Below are 16,429 nucleotides of genomic sequence, written 5' to 3'. Positions count from 1 at the left end.
TATTACCTCTATTTCTCCTATTAGTTCAACAGAAAAAAGGTACCTTTACAAAAATGTATGCTTCTTTCGAAGGCAGATTGTGAGCGTAAATGAACAGTGACCCCATTTTTTTATTTTATTTTTGTAATAAGTATAAGATAAAGTTCATTTATAGAAAAATATAGTGATATCCTATATAAAATAAAAAAATCAATTTAGAGCCGCGTGCCACCTTAAAAGTGAAATAGCTGTTTTAATATTATATTTTCCTTATTTCGTGAAACACCACTTCATGTCAACCCTGGTAATTTAAATTTAAACCAAGAGTGTGGTTTCAATGTATTGTCCTATCCGAGGAAAAAAAAGTTTATAGTGTATTGGTTTGTTTCTTCAACTAATTTATTTATGAAATTTTAATCAATAATTAAACTAAAGAAATCTATCATCACTGGATTTTGTCCAACAGCAGAGTTTTTACTTTAGCATCAAAAGCGATACCACATGTATCCAGGTTTCCACGTGTCCTCAAACGTTGTTATTTTTTCATCATTTTCAAGATCATCCTCATCAAAACATAAAAAAACCTTTATTACAATCATCGTTTAGAATTATTTCTTCCAACAAAATCATGATTTTCAGGGTCTACTTTGACGACTTCCATTGTTTCAAACTTGAAAGTAAACAAACTACGGGGTCAAATTTGTCATCAAAATAATTTTAAAATGGAATGCTGGAAGCAACCAATAAAAACATCTCTCTACGGGGAAATCCTTCTTCTGACGTAATATTGACAAAAAATAAGAATATCTGCGTGATTTGATTGGCTAGAACTCAAAACCTTTACCTTATTTAGAAAGTCAATATAGCGACGACCAGCACTGAATGAAACTACCGGAAGTTATCAATATATCGACGACCATCAGTAGAGTAAAGTTATACAGGTCATCACTATACCAATGTCCTGCAGTACTAGGTTAATACCTAGGACTAGATAAAAGTCAAATTATTTTTTTACCATAATTGATTAATTTTAGCTCATTTACTATGCGTACTAATTATGTTAACTGGCCAAGTAATTTATTAACTTAATAAAAAATTATTACTCAAACAACAGTATTTGGAAACTATAAAACAACAGTATCAATTTTTGGAAACCTTAGAAAAACACATTTAATGATCAGCAAAGGGATGATAATTAGAACTTACAGATGACATTAATCATTTTTTTAGGGTCGATACATTGTGCAATGAATTTGGTCTTATTTAAAAATGTAATCTTGTCAACTTCCAAGGTACTGATTTCTCAAATTTGTTAGGTAACCATCAGTCCTGATGATAAAAAGACAAGATCTGACGGTACAGAATTGTGTGTGGGGGTGGGGGTGACTTAGATTAGCTAAAAGTGTCAGCCTTTGGAAAGTGCTCTTGTTCATTTATCCTACATATACCTTTTAAGGAATTCAAAATGACAGTTAATCGGAAACATTAGAATAGTAATCTTTTTATTTTTAATTTTTAATAATATATAATGTCCCGGGTCAGGTGCTCTCAATAGAAATATAGTTTGTCTAAACTTAAGAACATTCTAACAGGAAATGGGTTTAAGTCAAGTATCATTTTGGTAATCGATACTTCATGCTCCCGAGCAATTTACGCCAGTACTCAAGTACTCGTTGACAGCCTTAATTTTTAAACACTATACCTTTGTAAGATGGAAACTTCCAAATAGCCTAATTATGGACTCTCCGTGCTAAAAACAAGCACATGCAGCAAAACACAAAACACCATTATAGATTTTATAATTTCAACAGTTACATAGGTGTTGTAGGTTATTTATTTATTTGTACAACATGAGTACCACATACAATGATCTTTCACTAGTAAGGATATAGAATAAGAAGTATACCTGTTGTTCTTTCCCAAGTTTTTCTTCTAATTCTTTAATAGCTTGTTCATAATCATTTTTCAATTTCATCATTTGTTTTGATCTTTCCATTTCCTTCACAAGTTTTGTTTGTATTTCATGGACCCTCCCCTCCAACAATCGTCTTTCCTTAGACATCTCTTGTTCCTCCTCTTCTAACCTGAATAAGAAAACAATATACATTGTAAGTCATAATGACATTAAAACATTTCTGGGAAAAAAAGATTGACCGACTATCCTAAACATTTCCGAAAACATGTTCTGCAGTAACATTTTGGCTCAGAAAATTACATAAAAAAAAATAATATAATAATCACTCTTGAAGACATATTTAATTTTTTTTGTTAAAATGTAGCTCTAGACTTGTGTCAAATGCACAACTGAATTAAAAATTTTGAAATAAAAGTTCAGCAACTGAATTAAAAATTTTGAAATAAAAGTTCAGGACACTTTGGACTCGCATTGGATGCAGGTTTAAAGATTTTATTTTTTTACAACTTTTTTCAACAAGCAGGGACTCCCAAACAAGAATTGGATTTGACATGGTCTTATTAAAGTATTTATTTTCTTCTGGAACCAAATTATTATTTAGTTTTTAAAATACCACTTTTCCAGTGTGTTAATTCATGAAGACAATTTTTAAATTTAAATTTGCTTGTTTATCGATTACCTTTAAACAGTTTCCCTATTTATTTTCAATATTATACCGTAATATCAAACAAAACATTTGTTAACTTATAATAAACCTACAGTTCTTCTAATTCATTGATACTGCACATGAATGCTCCAAAATCAGTTGATTGCATTTTTTCTTCTCTCTCCTCCTCCAAATATTCCTCTACATGTACCTAGTTTCAGAGAAGAAGATTTTTTAAAGTTAGAAAACATGATAAACAAATTGTGTAAAATTGTCCTTAGAGGGCACTAACTCCTTAAGGGGTCAATTTTGGTCATATGAACTTTTTTGAAGATCTCACCTTGCTGAACATTTTTGTTGTTCACACTATGCAGTTCATTGTTTATCATTAATAACTTTCAAGATAATAACTAACAAGAGGCTGTCACAACGACAGCAAACCGGATTTATTAACATTTATTTGTCTCCTGGCAATATCACAAGAACCATAACTGATGAACAGTGAAAGTGAAAATCGTCAATATCAAATTTGACCTGCATTTTATCATCAGTATCAACATATTAAAATTTGAAAGAGCTTAGGTTGAATGATTCATGAGTAAATGCAACAACATGAATGGAAACATCATTTTTTTATCTTTCAAGAACCATAACTCCTGAACGGTAAAAGTTAAAATCGACATTATTGAACTTGACCTCCATTTTGTCATCTGAGTAACAACATATTAAAATTTGAAAAGCTTGTTGGTGACCCTCTGCTGTTGTTTTTTATTTGGTCAGGTTGTTGTCTCTTTGACACATTCCCCATTTCCATTCTCAATTTTATTTGGTTGAACAGTTCATGCGTAAATGCACGGACACGACTGGAAACACCATTTTTCAATCTTTCAAGAACCATAACTCCTGAACGGTAAAAGTCAAAATCGTCATTCTTGAACTTGACCTCCATTTTTTCATCAGTAACAACATATTAAAATTTGGGAAGCTTTGGTTGAACAGTTCATGCGTAAATGCACTGACACGACTGGAAACGCCATTTTTCAATCTTTCAAGAACCACAACTCCTTAACGGTAAAAGTCAAAATTGTCATTCTTGAACTTGACCTTCATTTTGTTGTCAGTAACAACATATTAAAATTTTAAAAGCTTTAAATGCACGGTTCATGAGAAAATGCACAGACAACATTTGGTGCCGCCCGGTCGCCCGACCATCCCCAAATCAATAACGGACATTTTTGTCACAAAAATCCTGTTAAAAACTGCAAAATTTCATTACCAACTTAGTGGCAGCAACCCAACAATGGGTTATCAGATTGAACTGAAAATTACAGGGCTGATAGAACTTCATCTAATGAAAACTTTCACCCCACGTCAGATTTGCTCTAAATGCTTTGGTTTTGGAGATATAAGCCAAAAACTGCATTTTACCCCTGTGTTCTATTTTTAGCAATGGTAGCCATGTTTTTTTACAAAACAGTTAATAAAACAAAAACTTTATTCTAGATAACTTTAAGGATTATTCAGCTTAAGTTTTGTTGGAATTGGTTCAGTTGTTGCAGAGAAGATGTTTGAAGTAGTTTACATCAGACTGATGAAGATGACATGGCGATGGACGCCAAGTCATGCCACAGTTCCTTCAGAAAAGTGAGCTAAAATGCAACTTGTAAAAAAAGAGACATATTTTGCTACTATGGTCATATAGCAAGAAAAACTTAGTTCTGGCAATGTCATGAAGACAGAAGAATGAAGTCAACACATTAGTCAGACTGAATTCTACTGTCAGAAGCTGACAATGTATAATAGGTTTAAACCTCTTGATATACTGATAATAACAACTTACTTCTTGTGGTAACTGATTTTTTAAATCGTTCATCTTTGATTCTGTATCATGTACAATACTCTCTGTTAAATTCAATGCCTTCACAATTTTCTGAAAAAATAGTTTTATATCAATATCTTTTCTATTTATTTTTTAGCATTAAAAAATTTCTGTCACTGTTGTTTCAGGATCTAATGCATTATGGGTAATATTTTCCAACGCCTACACCAAAACATTATTTTTTACTAAAATTCATCCTTAATAATAGAAACTCAACCAAATCACGTTGTTTATTTTTCATTTGGTATTCCATTGAATTCAGAAACAGCCAATACAGAAGACTTTGAAAGCGAATGCATCTTTAATCTTATGGTTAAGATTAAACAGATTATGCCTGTATGCAGATGTTTGGAGTATTTAAATTTCATTAACAAACAAGAATGTGTCCATAGTACACAGATGCTCCTGGCTTGCACTATCATTTTCTATGTTTAGTGGACTGTGAAGTTGGGGTAAAAACTCTAATTTGGCAAAAAATTTAGAAACATCATATCATAGGAAACATGTATACCAAGTTTCAAGTTGATTGGACTCCTAACTTCTTCAAACACTACCTTGGCCAAAAACATTAACCCGAGGCGAGGACAGATGAATGGATGCATGGACGAACAAACACACACAGACCAGAAAATATAATGCCCATAAATGGGATGGGCAAAAACAGTTAATACATGTAGTTTTTTCACTGACCCTCCTTAGCCCCCCCCCCCCCCCAAAAAAAAATTAATTTTATAACATCTATTCTGTGGGTTTTTTTGGAAAAAAAAGTTTGTTTCCAGTTTTTGGAGAAAAAAATAATTTGTTTTTGATTCTGAGAAAAAAAAATTGTTTGTTTCACTCTCAGCTGCCACTATATGTAATGCTAAAATTGAAAGAAAAAAATTGTTTTCTACTTGTCGCGGAAGAAAATATTGTCCAGAAAAAAAAAAACCATAGCCCCCCCCCCCCAGAAAATCAAAAGGTTGCTGCTTTAATCTATGTTATATATGTAAATGTATGAAAAAATTTAGAGAGAATTATATCCTGCCAAACAATTTTCAATGGTTAATATCTCGAAAACAAGCATGCAAGACCACAGTTTTTGTCTGCTTATTTATATAGCTCTTTTATTTATATTCTATTGATTTATAACAGTCTTTTAAAAACTTTTTATTTTGAGAAGCAAACTTCCCGAAAGTTAGCATTGATGGTTTATTGTATACTTTAACAGGGTTTAAGCTAGGATTTTGAAGGCCATTAGTCACTTTGGCACTATGAAAATCAACCTTTTTTGTGTAACAGCAAGGGACCAAGGATGTATGTTACTAGCTTCATCTTTGTTTTCATCAGATTTTAAAGGACTTTATATATAATGGCATGATTGGCAGTCAGTATTGTATGATTTGACTGTATCTTAGCCCTTATTATGAAAGATTCTGTCATGGGATGTGGAAACTATCATACCTGCCAACTATCCCAATTTTCGCTGTATCATCCCGATTTTCATCCCTCAACCCGAATCCCAATATCAGGATTGTAAAACAAGTCAAAATCCTGATTTTCACAAAATATACCACAAAAATTATTGGTTACCAATTTTGAAGTTTTTCAGATCAATTTTTAAAAATCTATAATTTTACCTGGGGACAGATTGTGTAAAATTCAAAAATTTTACGGACACCATCAAGAGTTGGTTGACGGCTATGGAATGACCATTTCAAAAATGATTTTGGATATGTTCCTTACGTCGTAACTACAATTCCCTTCCCTTTCATGAATGTGACCTACCGAATTAAGACTATTTACCTGATTTTTTATTACATAAGCAACACAATGGGTGGAACATGTGGAGCACGATCTGTTTACCCTTCAGGAGCACATGAGATCCCCCCTAGTTTTTGGTGGGGTTCGTGTTGCTTATTCTATAGTTTTCTATGTTGTGTCGTGTGTACTATTGTTTGTCTCTACCTTTTTTTTCATTTTTAGCCTTGGTGTTGTCAGTTTATTTTCGATTTATGAGTTCGACTGTCCATCTGGTATCTTTCTTCCCTCTTTTATGACAAGTTTACAACCCTGCGCTAATCAACGGTCACAACAGGTGTTGAAATTTGTTGTTGCAAGTAATCGGATTACCTGATGGGTCATAACAATCCTCATAATTAATTAGTATTTGTAAATAGAAATTCAGTCAGATGGCCTTTGATTTTTAATCAATTTATCATACAAGCACCGCGGGGGGGCGGATGAATTTGCAACGTTTACCGTAGTTCCATGACAACATCGTAATTAACAAAAAGATGAAAACTGTAATGAACTCTTACAAAAAACATCGTTTATCTTGAAATCCATAAATCAGACATGTGAAATTGATGCCATTTTGTATACACTTCTACTGTACTTATTATAAGCCTAGCATCCATGAGATATTTGAGTTATCTTTCTTTGTGTTCGCGACAGAGCTGCTCTTACCGGCATAGGCCTTAAAACTTTCCAAACAGCACAGGTAAGTCTGTACACATAGTTTTAGAGGTGAAAATACGGCCATATGTTCCCAGATGTGTGTAAAAATAAAATCTTTGAGTGACCTCCGATTACTGCCTTCTATTAACTTGTTAAGTCTCAGAAGGTTCTGATTGCTTTTGATAGATATTATATGAATATTCATGATTCTGTATATTATAATTTTTGGGAATATGATGAAATATTTGAGGTACAAACAAGGGTTTGAAAGTTTAATAACATACATTTCAAAAAAATACAAGGGAACGTTAATAGCCATAAAATGTACTTTTTTATCAAGTTTAATAATATATTAATTAAATAATAAGGTCCAATAAATAAATCTAGATAGCTGTGTTCATATCAAAATCAATTTTTATAAATCACCCCCCTTTTTGTGTATACAGAGTTATTTTCCTTGCATGGACAATTTTTGGTTTAGTTTAGCGGTGATAGTTTTTTTTTTTTTTGCATTACACAGCCAGTTTATTGCGATTTAAAGATAGTTCAACCACTTGCCATTGCACACGAGATAGTAAGGATACTGAATAATGTGGTTTAACAACAATCAATATATGTATTTTCAACATGTTCAACTAAAAGAATAGGAATCCATGCAGTAGCAGCAGCTAGTTCACTTCGAATGCTATTCACATTCAATGCATTTTTAATTTCAGTCCTGAATGAGATTGGTTTACAGATTTCACTGTATAAATATTGTAACTGATATACAGATATGAATTTACTTTACTTTTATACATACAAGTATTTACAGTGATCTGACATAATTATTTTGTTTGAAATTTCTCAAATAAAAATAATGTTATATTATTTTCATTGTTTTTCAGTGCAACGGGTATTTTAGTCCGGTAGAATAATTGTTAGAAGGTTGTTGTTTATTTTTATTTATAAGCATTCACAATACATGCTATATAAGAATAAGAATATTTCATTAAATAGAATGTTAATGAAAAGGGAACATTCTAAAACTATCATGACTATACAAAGACAGGTGACATATTTCAAAACTTTTCTCGTCTCTCATGGTACAACTGATTTTTATAGTTCATTCTTATGTTGTACTGTCACAGGTCAGGGGATTGGGCACCCACTAACATGTTTAACCCCGCCACATTCTGTATGTATGTGCCTGTCCAAAATCAGGAGCCTGTAATTCATTGGTTGTCGTTTGTTGATGTGTTATTTGTTTTTCGTTCAATTTTGTACATAAATTAGGCGGTTAGTTTTCTCGTTTGAGTTGTTTTACATTTGTCATTTCTGGGCCTTTTATAGCTATGCGGTATGGGCTTTTCTCATTGTTGAAGGCCGTAAGGTGACCTATAGTTGTTAATTTCTGTGTCATATTTGGTCTCTTGTGGAGAGTTGTCTCATTGGCAATCATACCACATCTTTTTTATACACGCACACAAACATATACATTTGTATATAAAGAGTAATATTCATATTTATTTTTTGTTTCTTTAGATTCAAATGTTTATAAAGTTTTACTTTACATTTTTAATATACCAACTGATGCTCTGAAAAAAATTAATATATAAAGGTATCGTCATGTTATGTGACTTTAGACTAGAATTTCATGAGAGTGGTTGACATTTTCATGCTTTATGCTTCTATTTTGACCAAAAAAATTAATATGGAGGATGGAAATTAACTGACAAGATGTAAAAGAAGCAATATAAACGAAACTATAACCCAAATGATTAAAAAAATATATTTTATTATCTTTTGAAGAGAGGAAACAGTTTTTCCAGAATAGTATAAAAATTACCATTTTGAAAATTTGCTATTTCTTCGTTGTTTTTATGTGTATTGATAAAAGTGAAACTTTTGAAAATGTCTTCACAATGCCTTTAAAATGAGGTCAAGTTGTCCAAGATCAGTTGATTTAAAAAAAATCCCTTTCCGTACCTACAAAAACATTCAACATGATTTTTTTTGTTTGGAAATCAATTGATCAAGCTGGTGTAACTGACCATAACTAAATTATGTTCACTTCTATTGAAAATTTCTGTTCATTGAATTCAAATGCCCACGTTGACAATTTTTTTAAATCGAAGTTGACCTTTTCGGCTGGTTTTCAGGGCAAATTCACTTCAATCAGGCTCAAATATGCATTTTCTTGAGTGAATTCCATTCCTTACTGGCATTCACTTATTAAGACAACCTTGTAAAGAGAGTAGTGTTTGGCACATGTATTACCTTTCACGCTCAAAATGAAAAGAAGGTGAACTCTAATCATTACCTGATTACTACGCCCTCTATCGGGGGTTAAACCAAAGACCTGAAAGTGACCCTGGAAAGACCTGAATAGACATGCATGAGGATATACGACTCAAATTATTCAAATTGCAATAACCTTTTTTATTATTCAATGGAATTTAATCAAGTTAGAATATAATTAAATGTAAATATCCATTTTCATAAAAATTTAAATGTTTTAAATAAAATAAAATATTTTGTGCCAAAAAAAGAGGGACGAAAGATACCAAAGGGACAGTCAAACTCATAAATCTAAAACAAACTGACAACGCCATGGCTAAAAATAAAAAAGACAAACAGAAAAACAATAGTACACACGACACAACTTAGAAAACAAAAGAATAAACAACACGAACCCCACCAAAAACTAGGAGTGATCTCAGGTGCTCCGGAAGGGTAAGCAAAGTTGGACCCGAACAGTCGGAGAAATGAAAAGACCTGAACGGACTTATTCTAACTTCAATAACTTTTTTTAATATTCAATGGACATCTTTCAACTTTACTTTTTGTGAAACTAAAAGTTTATTTGTGTGATATTATTAAAAAATATATGAAAAGTACCGTTGGGTTGTCGAATAACTTAATCCAACTTTTGGTATACAAAAAAATGTATTAACAACAAATAAAATTCTAACTTGATGAATTAAATTCCATTGAATAATTAAAAAAAAGTATTGCAATTTGAAAACTTTGAGTCGTATATCTTCAATGTCAAATCGAGTCTGAAGCTGAATGTGGGTACAAGTCTACATGCCAATCTCCTATACAGAGAGAGTTCTTGAAAATATTGAAAAGATTGAGCCCTGCAGTACACCTTTATAAATAATTTGCCAGGTGCTAAAATATGCACCCACTTTAACACATTGTTTTCTGTTCGACAAATAATTGCCGATAAGATCAAGTGCCTCATTTGACAGGCCATATGCCTTCAACTTCAACAGTAAGTTATGGGGTACGCAGTCAAAGGCCTTCGGAAGGTCCATAAGCACAGCTGCAACATATAATTTTTTGTCGACTGCTTTTTTCCAGTCGACAATGACTTTTAGAAGTGCTGTATTACAGCCATAGCAAGGTCTGAAAGCTGACAAAGAAGGATGGAAAATCTTACTAAAATATTCTATAAGTTGCTGGTTTATATATGGTCCTTTCGAAGAACTTTGACACCACCGGTAGTATGCTAACAGGTTTGAGGTTTCCTGCCTCTAGCTGACTATATTTTTTTTTTATGTCAAAGCTTAGTCCAAATAGTTATGACGTCTGGCAAGGCTATTTTTTTTCTTTCTGGGACGCCGTAGGAACTAGTCAAAGCTCTGCTTCCTTTAGATCTTCAGGAAACTCTGAATTTCTTATTGACATATTAATAAGTTTAGTTATAGGTTTCACAATTACTGGTTTGGCTACTTTTAAAATTTTGACCGATGCACCATCAAAGCCGGTAGCTTTGTTTACATTTATCTTATTAATCTGTTTATCTACATCTTGTCAATCTCCATATACAGATAGCGTCGTCCATTCCTCCTCATTCTGATTGAGCAAAAAAAAAAAACCACCTAGAAAAGTTTCCCTATACAACAAAGCAAATACTGAACAAATGACATATAATATATATATATATAAAAAATACATTGTCTTGTATCGTTTCCTTTTTAAATCGCGATGACCGTGAGGGCATTCCAATGTATTGCTATCGCCTAGATTTCCGTTCCATAACTTTCGTTTTGGGTTTGTAACCGATCTATAAACATGGTAAACTACGCGGATATTAACGAGTGCGAAATAACATTCCTTATCGTTATGATTGATTTGATTTTTTGTGTTTTAACGCCACCAAATGGCCACTTTTAAGCACCGTATTTAGGCTTTTTCTTGGCGGCCAGTTTTTATTGGTGGAGGAAGCCGAAGTGCCGGGAGAAAACCACCGACTTTCGATCGGAAAATTGACATTCCTAGTCAATTAAGATTGGAGTCGAATGCACTCACACGAGCGGGGTTCGAACTCACAACCTCAGTGTTGACTGGATGATGATTACAGTAGTAACTACATAGACCATTAAGCCACTGAGCCCCTCGTTATAAATACATCTCTTCAATAAATACTGATAAAAATATTTTTGTTTAGAACATAAATTAATGATATGAAAATGTATTGTCATTAGATATATATAAATATGAGTAAAAATCATTGATAATATCTATGCACACCGCGTACCGAAAAATTGTGATAAGCATACGGAAGAACATCTAAATACCGTTTTGCAACCATTCCGCAAGGACCGGTAACTCTGCATGGAAGATTGTTTTTTGTGGGAAAATATGAATTCCTAGTCATATCCAATCTTTTAGAAAAATCGAATTTTTACAGAAGAGTGTCCACCATGCACTTGCATTGCACTATTATTAGAATAGTAGAATATAATGATATACAAATAGATGAAAATCATATATACATGTAACTTTTATATTCTTATAATATATAACAACAAACTAGTGTATACTGCTATGTATCACTATAATATAAAAGCTATTACGGTGAGGTTGAATTTCCTGTCATTTATCCACGCGCGTAATTGTCAACCGATGTTCAGTACTTCAGTACTTTGATATTCCTAGTACATATTAGAAATTTGTGATTCATAAAAATATAAGGGGAGGGACTGTGGGCCTCAAGTTAGGGTTCTGTATGTCCTCAAGCACCTATACTTTTGGTGGTATATTTTTTTCAACTTGTTCAGTTATGCATCATTGGCTTTTAAATATTCGGCCATGGACGTTCCTGATGAAGGTAAATAAAAAAAGGCGCTCGGAGGCAAATGCATTTATAACGTGTTGTTTCAATTTTTATATAAAAAAAAACAAGTTCACAATACTGTCCTGCATTAAATACATTTATTTCATATCGGTTAAGAATAAGCTTCTCTTATTGGACCACATGATATTCATTATTCTTCAGTAATAAATTCCAGCGGTCATTAACAGAACGAAACGGACCAGAAAACCGGTCGTTAACGGATTTTTACATGATAATGACAGGTGGGGCGTGGTATACGTCTGTTAATGACCGTTTGGGCGTGATTTCTCTGTTAGAGAGATGTCCCTTTAATAAAACATTTACCTGTTTTCAATATAATATTTAAGTTGTTGAATTGTTAACGATATGTTTTCGTAAATTATAAAATCATAGAGAACTTGATTTAGTAGTCATATACTGAAGAATTGAACTAAAATGAATGGCAGTATTACTACGACTATTCTTCAATCTTTGCCATAGAAATCACATGTAACTGCTCTAGTTTGCTTTGGACATTTTGAATTTATGAGAATTTTTAAAAACATGGTTCCTCAATGAAATAAACATAATAGTTTTTGAAGAACTGGTCATTATCGTGATACATGGACTGCCCGTAGGACAGTGGTATTGACTGTGACAGCGATAATGACCTACCCTTCGGCTCAGTCATTATCACTATCTTAGTCAATACCACTGTCATGTGTGCAGTCCATATATATATCACGATAATGACCAGTTTTTCAAGAACTATTATGTAAATGTATTACAGCATAGAATTCAATAATAAAAATAGGAACATATATCATATATGGCATTGTTGATAACAAAATGTCCAAGGAAACTTCTTTGGGTGGAATAAGTATACGTTGACAGTGGAAACGCATAAATCATAACCTTTCAGTGAACTTTCCATTGCAATATTGAAAACAAGAGTGCTTAAAAGGAATTTGAGATCCAAAATAAGCACCATCAAATGTATCTCACAGTAAGGACTATTTAAAGGAGACCACCTAATTCCTATGATATATTCCAGGCATAGGCGGATCCAAGGGGCCCTGTGGCCCCGCCTTCTCCTTTTCGTTGGAAACATTTGGTTCATCATATAGGGAATCACTGAAGCATGACTGGAACCCCCTTTTAATGAAAAATTATGGACCCGCCACTGCTAGGTTGCGACACGTTTGATATAACCACATAAATGTGTTCTAAGATGGCATTCGCGCATATCATAGTCATATAAGACTGCTTCGATAAACAGGCATTAGCGATATTACTTGATACTATAATTTATGATTAAATCAGTGTATAAAATTAACACAGAACATACTTAAATTTTATAGCTGCTAAATCAGTTAATCACATCTATTGAAAATGTGAACAATCCTTAATTTGCAGTTTTTATCAATGTTTACATTCAGTAAAAGTGTTCTATTTCTATTGACCAGTTGTTTAATGTAATTAATATCATATCGCACATTTTGCATTCTTTTTTTATGAGAATATTATTGTGTTAAAATTATTTCAGCGGTTCAATAAGTTTTTTTTTTTTACACCAAAACGTTACAGTGGCGGATCCAGGGGGGGGGGGGGTCCGGGGGTGCGCACCCCCCTTTATTTTTGCCGATCAATGCATTTGTATCGGGACATATGTTTTGCACCCCCCCCCCCCCCCCTTTGCCCTGGGTGCCCTGGGTTAGCACCCCCCCCCCTTCTTTCGAAAATTCCTGCATCCGCCCCTGCGTTAACACAAATCGAAAGTTTTCGTAGAAATATCAAAACTGAATCCTTTATATTTACCATGTTTACGAGGGTTTTGTAACTTGTAACATCTCGATTCGTTAAATTGTCAATGTGTGAAATGTCATCGTTGTATTATGCCAACGATCATTATGACGACAGATGGCGCTCGGTTTCTTCTTCGGTGTATAAACCTCCTGTAAATAAGAGAACATCTATATGGAATATATATTCCATATATATAACAAGTCTAAAAGGGTACAACATCACCAAAAACACAATAAAACGACCAATATGTTAGATATTTCGGATAACAGATATCCTTCCTCGGTAATAGCACGATGACAAATGAATCGATCATGTCAATTCAAATTAAGACTCTATCAAAATCTTGAAATTAATACAATTTAAGCGAACGCTTGAACAATTTTAAAATTTCCAAACACGGCGCAAAGACTACAGAGATATGCCAAAATAAAAATAGTTATTTACGATGTGAACTGGCACAACTCTAAAATTTCAAAAGGTGGTGATAGTTGAGATGTTAAACAACTGCGTGGGAATACAGTCCCAATAAACAGTCCTGACCGATCTACGCTGGTATAATATTTAAAATATGACAGCGGTAGAAAAATTGATCAAGGAATTATTTTAAAAGGGTTAGTTTTAAAGTCTTCGCCACTTACAACAGGCATAAAGTCAAACAGATTTTTACATAGATGGAACAATATTCTATATAACAGTTCCTTTAGCCTGATGAATCTGTTACGTCAAGAAGCAATTCATCAAGTTAATAATATATACAAACTTAGTGATAACTTGCACTGCCGATCTCTATGGAAAGCCAACGAGGTCAAAATTCTTAATTCGTAACTTGTCAATTCGTAACTTGTAACTGTGCAATTTCTAAATTGTTAATTCGTAAATTGTTAATTTGTTACTTGTTATTGTGAAATTCATAATGCTTAATTCGTAAATTGTCAATTTGTAACTTGCACCTTTGTAGTTTCAACATTCTTAATCGGTAAATTGTCAGTTTGTTACTTGTAACTGTGCAATTTCATCATAACGCTTCATTCGTAAATTGTCGATTTGTAACATGTATCTTTGTATCAAAATTCAACATTCTTCATTTGTTAATTGTCAATTTGTAACTTGTAGATTTCAAAATTCTTTATTGGTAAATTGTCTTTTTGTATATTGATGTTTTGTAAATGGTAACATGTGACTTGTCGATTCGTGAATTGTCGATGTGTGAAATGTCGAAGTGTTAAATGTCATCGTTGTATTATGCTAACGATCATTATGACGACAGATGGCGCTCGGGTTCTTCTTCGGTGTATAATCCTCATGTAAGTCGGAGTACCTCCATGTGGAATATAATTATATACCTAAGTAATTTTAATCCATTAATTACAGCAAATGCGTCTAAAAAAAGCAAAACAAAAATTGCATGTTTACAGGATCCCAGTTTTATTTTTATTACTGACGTGGACTTTCGTTCGGAAACTATATAAAAAAAACATCCCGACTAGTTCAGTCCCTCAAAACAATTGATCTCTCCTAATTACGAGGTTAATGAAATAGTCGTTGGTCAGTGGAATATTACGACTGGATTATTCAGGTATATATACAATAAGGAGATGTGGTAATAAACCGTATGATTGCCAATGAGACAACTATCCACCAACGCGAAGTACAATTAAAGTCCATGTAAGCAACTATAGGCAACCTACTGCCTACATCAATGACAAAACCGTATACCATATAGTCGGCTTTAAAAGGCTACATCATTACTGAAAACCCCATGCAGGTACTAGTAATAAACGATTTCTATTAATCATAAAATGCTATTATCGGACCATTTTATTCTGACATGAAGGGCTGACATATATATTCTATTCTGCTGTTGTCGGTTATATGGTCGGGTTGTTGTCTCTTTGACACATTTCCCATTTCCATTCTCAATTTTATGTATTAATATATATGCCTACTGAATTTTCTAGATAAGAAAATTGCCGCTACCAGATTTCCTACAATAAAAATGTACAACCAAAAAGACCAAAATATTCACGAGTCCCTCGATCTCAAAAGCTGCTTAATGCCCCGTACTCCCGATATGAACCCCATCTGGTGCCACACCTCCTTATAGCCCGGCAACCTTACTAAATATAACATGTTGTCAATCGTTAATTAACTGAAATGATTCACGATGTTAATCAATATACCTATATTTTTGCAATGAATTCGTAACATCCTAATATCCTATTGACAAACCAGGTTGTATTCCGCCTGGCTCTTCTGTCGAACAGTCAGCCAGGATCCAAGGCTATCTTTTTACTCTAAAAATGACCAAATACATACTCCTTTGGCCAAACCCCAAATAATGTGCAAATATTTTCGTGGAGAAATAAAATTAAAGAACCTTAGTGAGCGCGCTTCCATGCCCAACGTCCCCACATTGTCACTGGAGGAATAAAATAACTGTAAGAAAAAATGTATAAGAAAAAAAAATGAATCATAATTTCCTGTTGATATGTACATCTACATAGCAGTGGCTGATCCAGAACTTTTCCTAAAGGGGGGGGGGGGGCGCTGACTGACCTAAGGGGGGGGCTCCAGTCATGCTTCAGTAATTCCCTATATAATCAACCAAATTTTTTCCACGAAAAGGGGGAGGGGAGCGGGCCCCCCAGGGCCCCTTAGATCCGCCTATGCATAGTATGT

At 33.3% G+C, this 16,429-nt stretch overlaps 1 protein-coding gene across 1 annotated transcript in view; it reads right to left on the bottom strand.

Moving 5' to 3' along the window:
- The window catches only part of LOC139500122 (uncharacterized), a 39,432-nt gene extending 32,877 nt beyond the window's left edge, over positions 1-6,555 (bottom strand). Inside the window, exons 1-4 of the mRNA XM_071288860.1 lie at positions 6,532-6,555; positions 4,381-4,470; positions 2,654-2,751; positions 1,886-2,063 (exon numbers count right to left, since the gene is read on the bottom strand). Coding sequence (XP_071144961.1) covers positions 1,886-2,063; positions 2,654-2,751; positions 4,381-4,470; positions 6,532-6,555 — 390 coding nt within the window. The remainder of the gene's footprint in view (positions 1-1,885; positions 2,064-2,653; positions 2,752-4,380; positions 4,471-6,531) is intronic.
- Positions 6,556-16,429: the final 9,874 nt, after the last annotated feature.

Source organism: Mytilus edulis, chromosome 13 (assembly GCF_963676685.1).
Source record: "Mytilus edulis chromosome 13, xbMytEdul2.2, whole genome shotgun sequence".
Classification (NCBI taxonomy): Eukaryota; Metazoa; Mollusca; class Bivalvia; order Mytilida; family Mytilidae; genus Mytilus; species Mytilus edulis.
The sequence above is the reverse complement of the archived record's forward strand: the minus strand, read 5'-3'. Positions and strand labels throughout refer to the sequence as shown.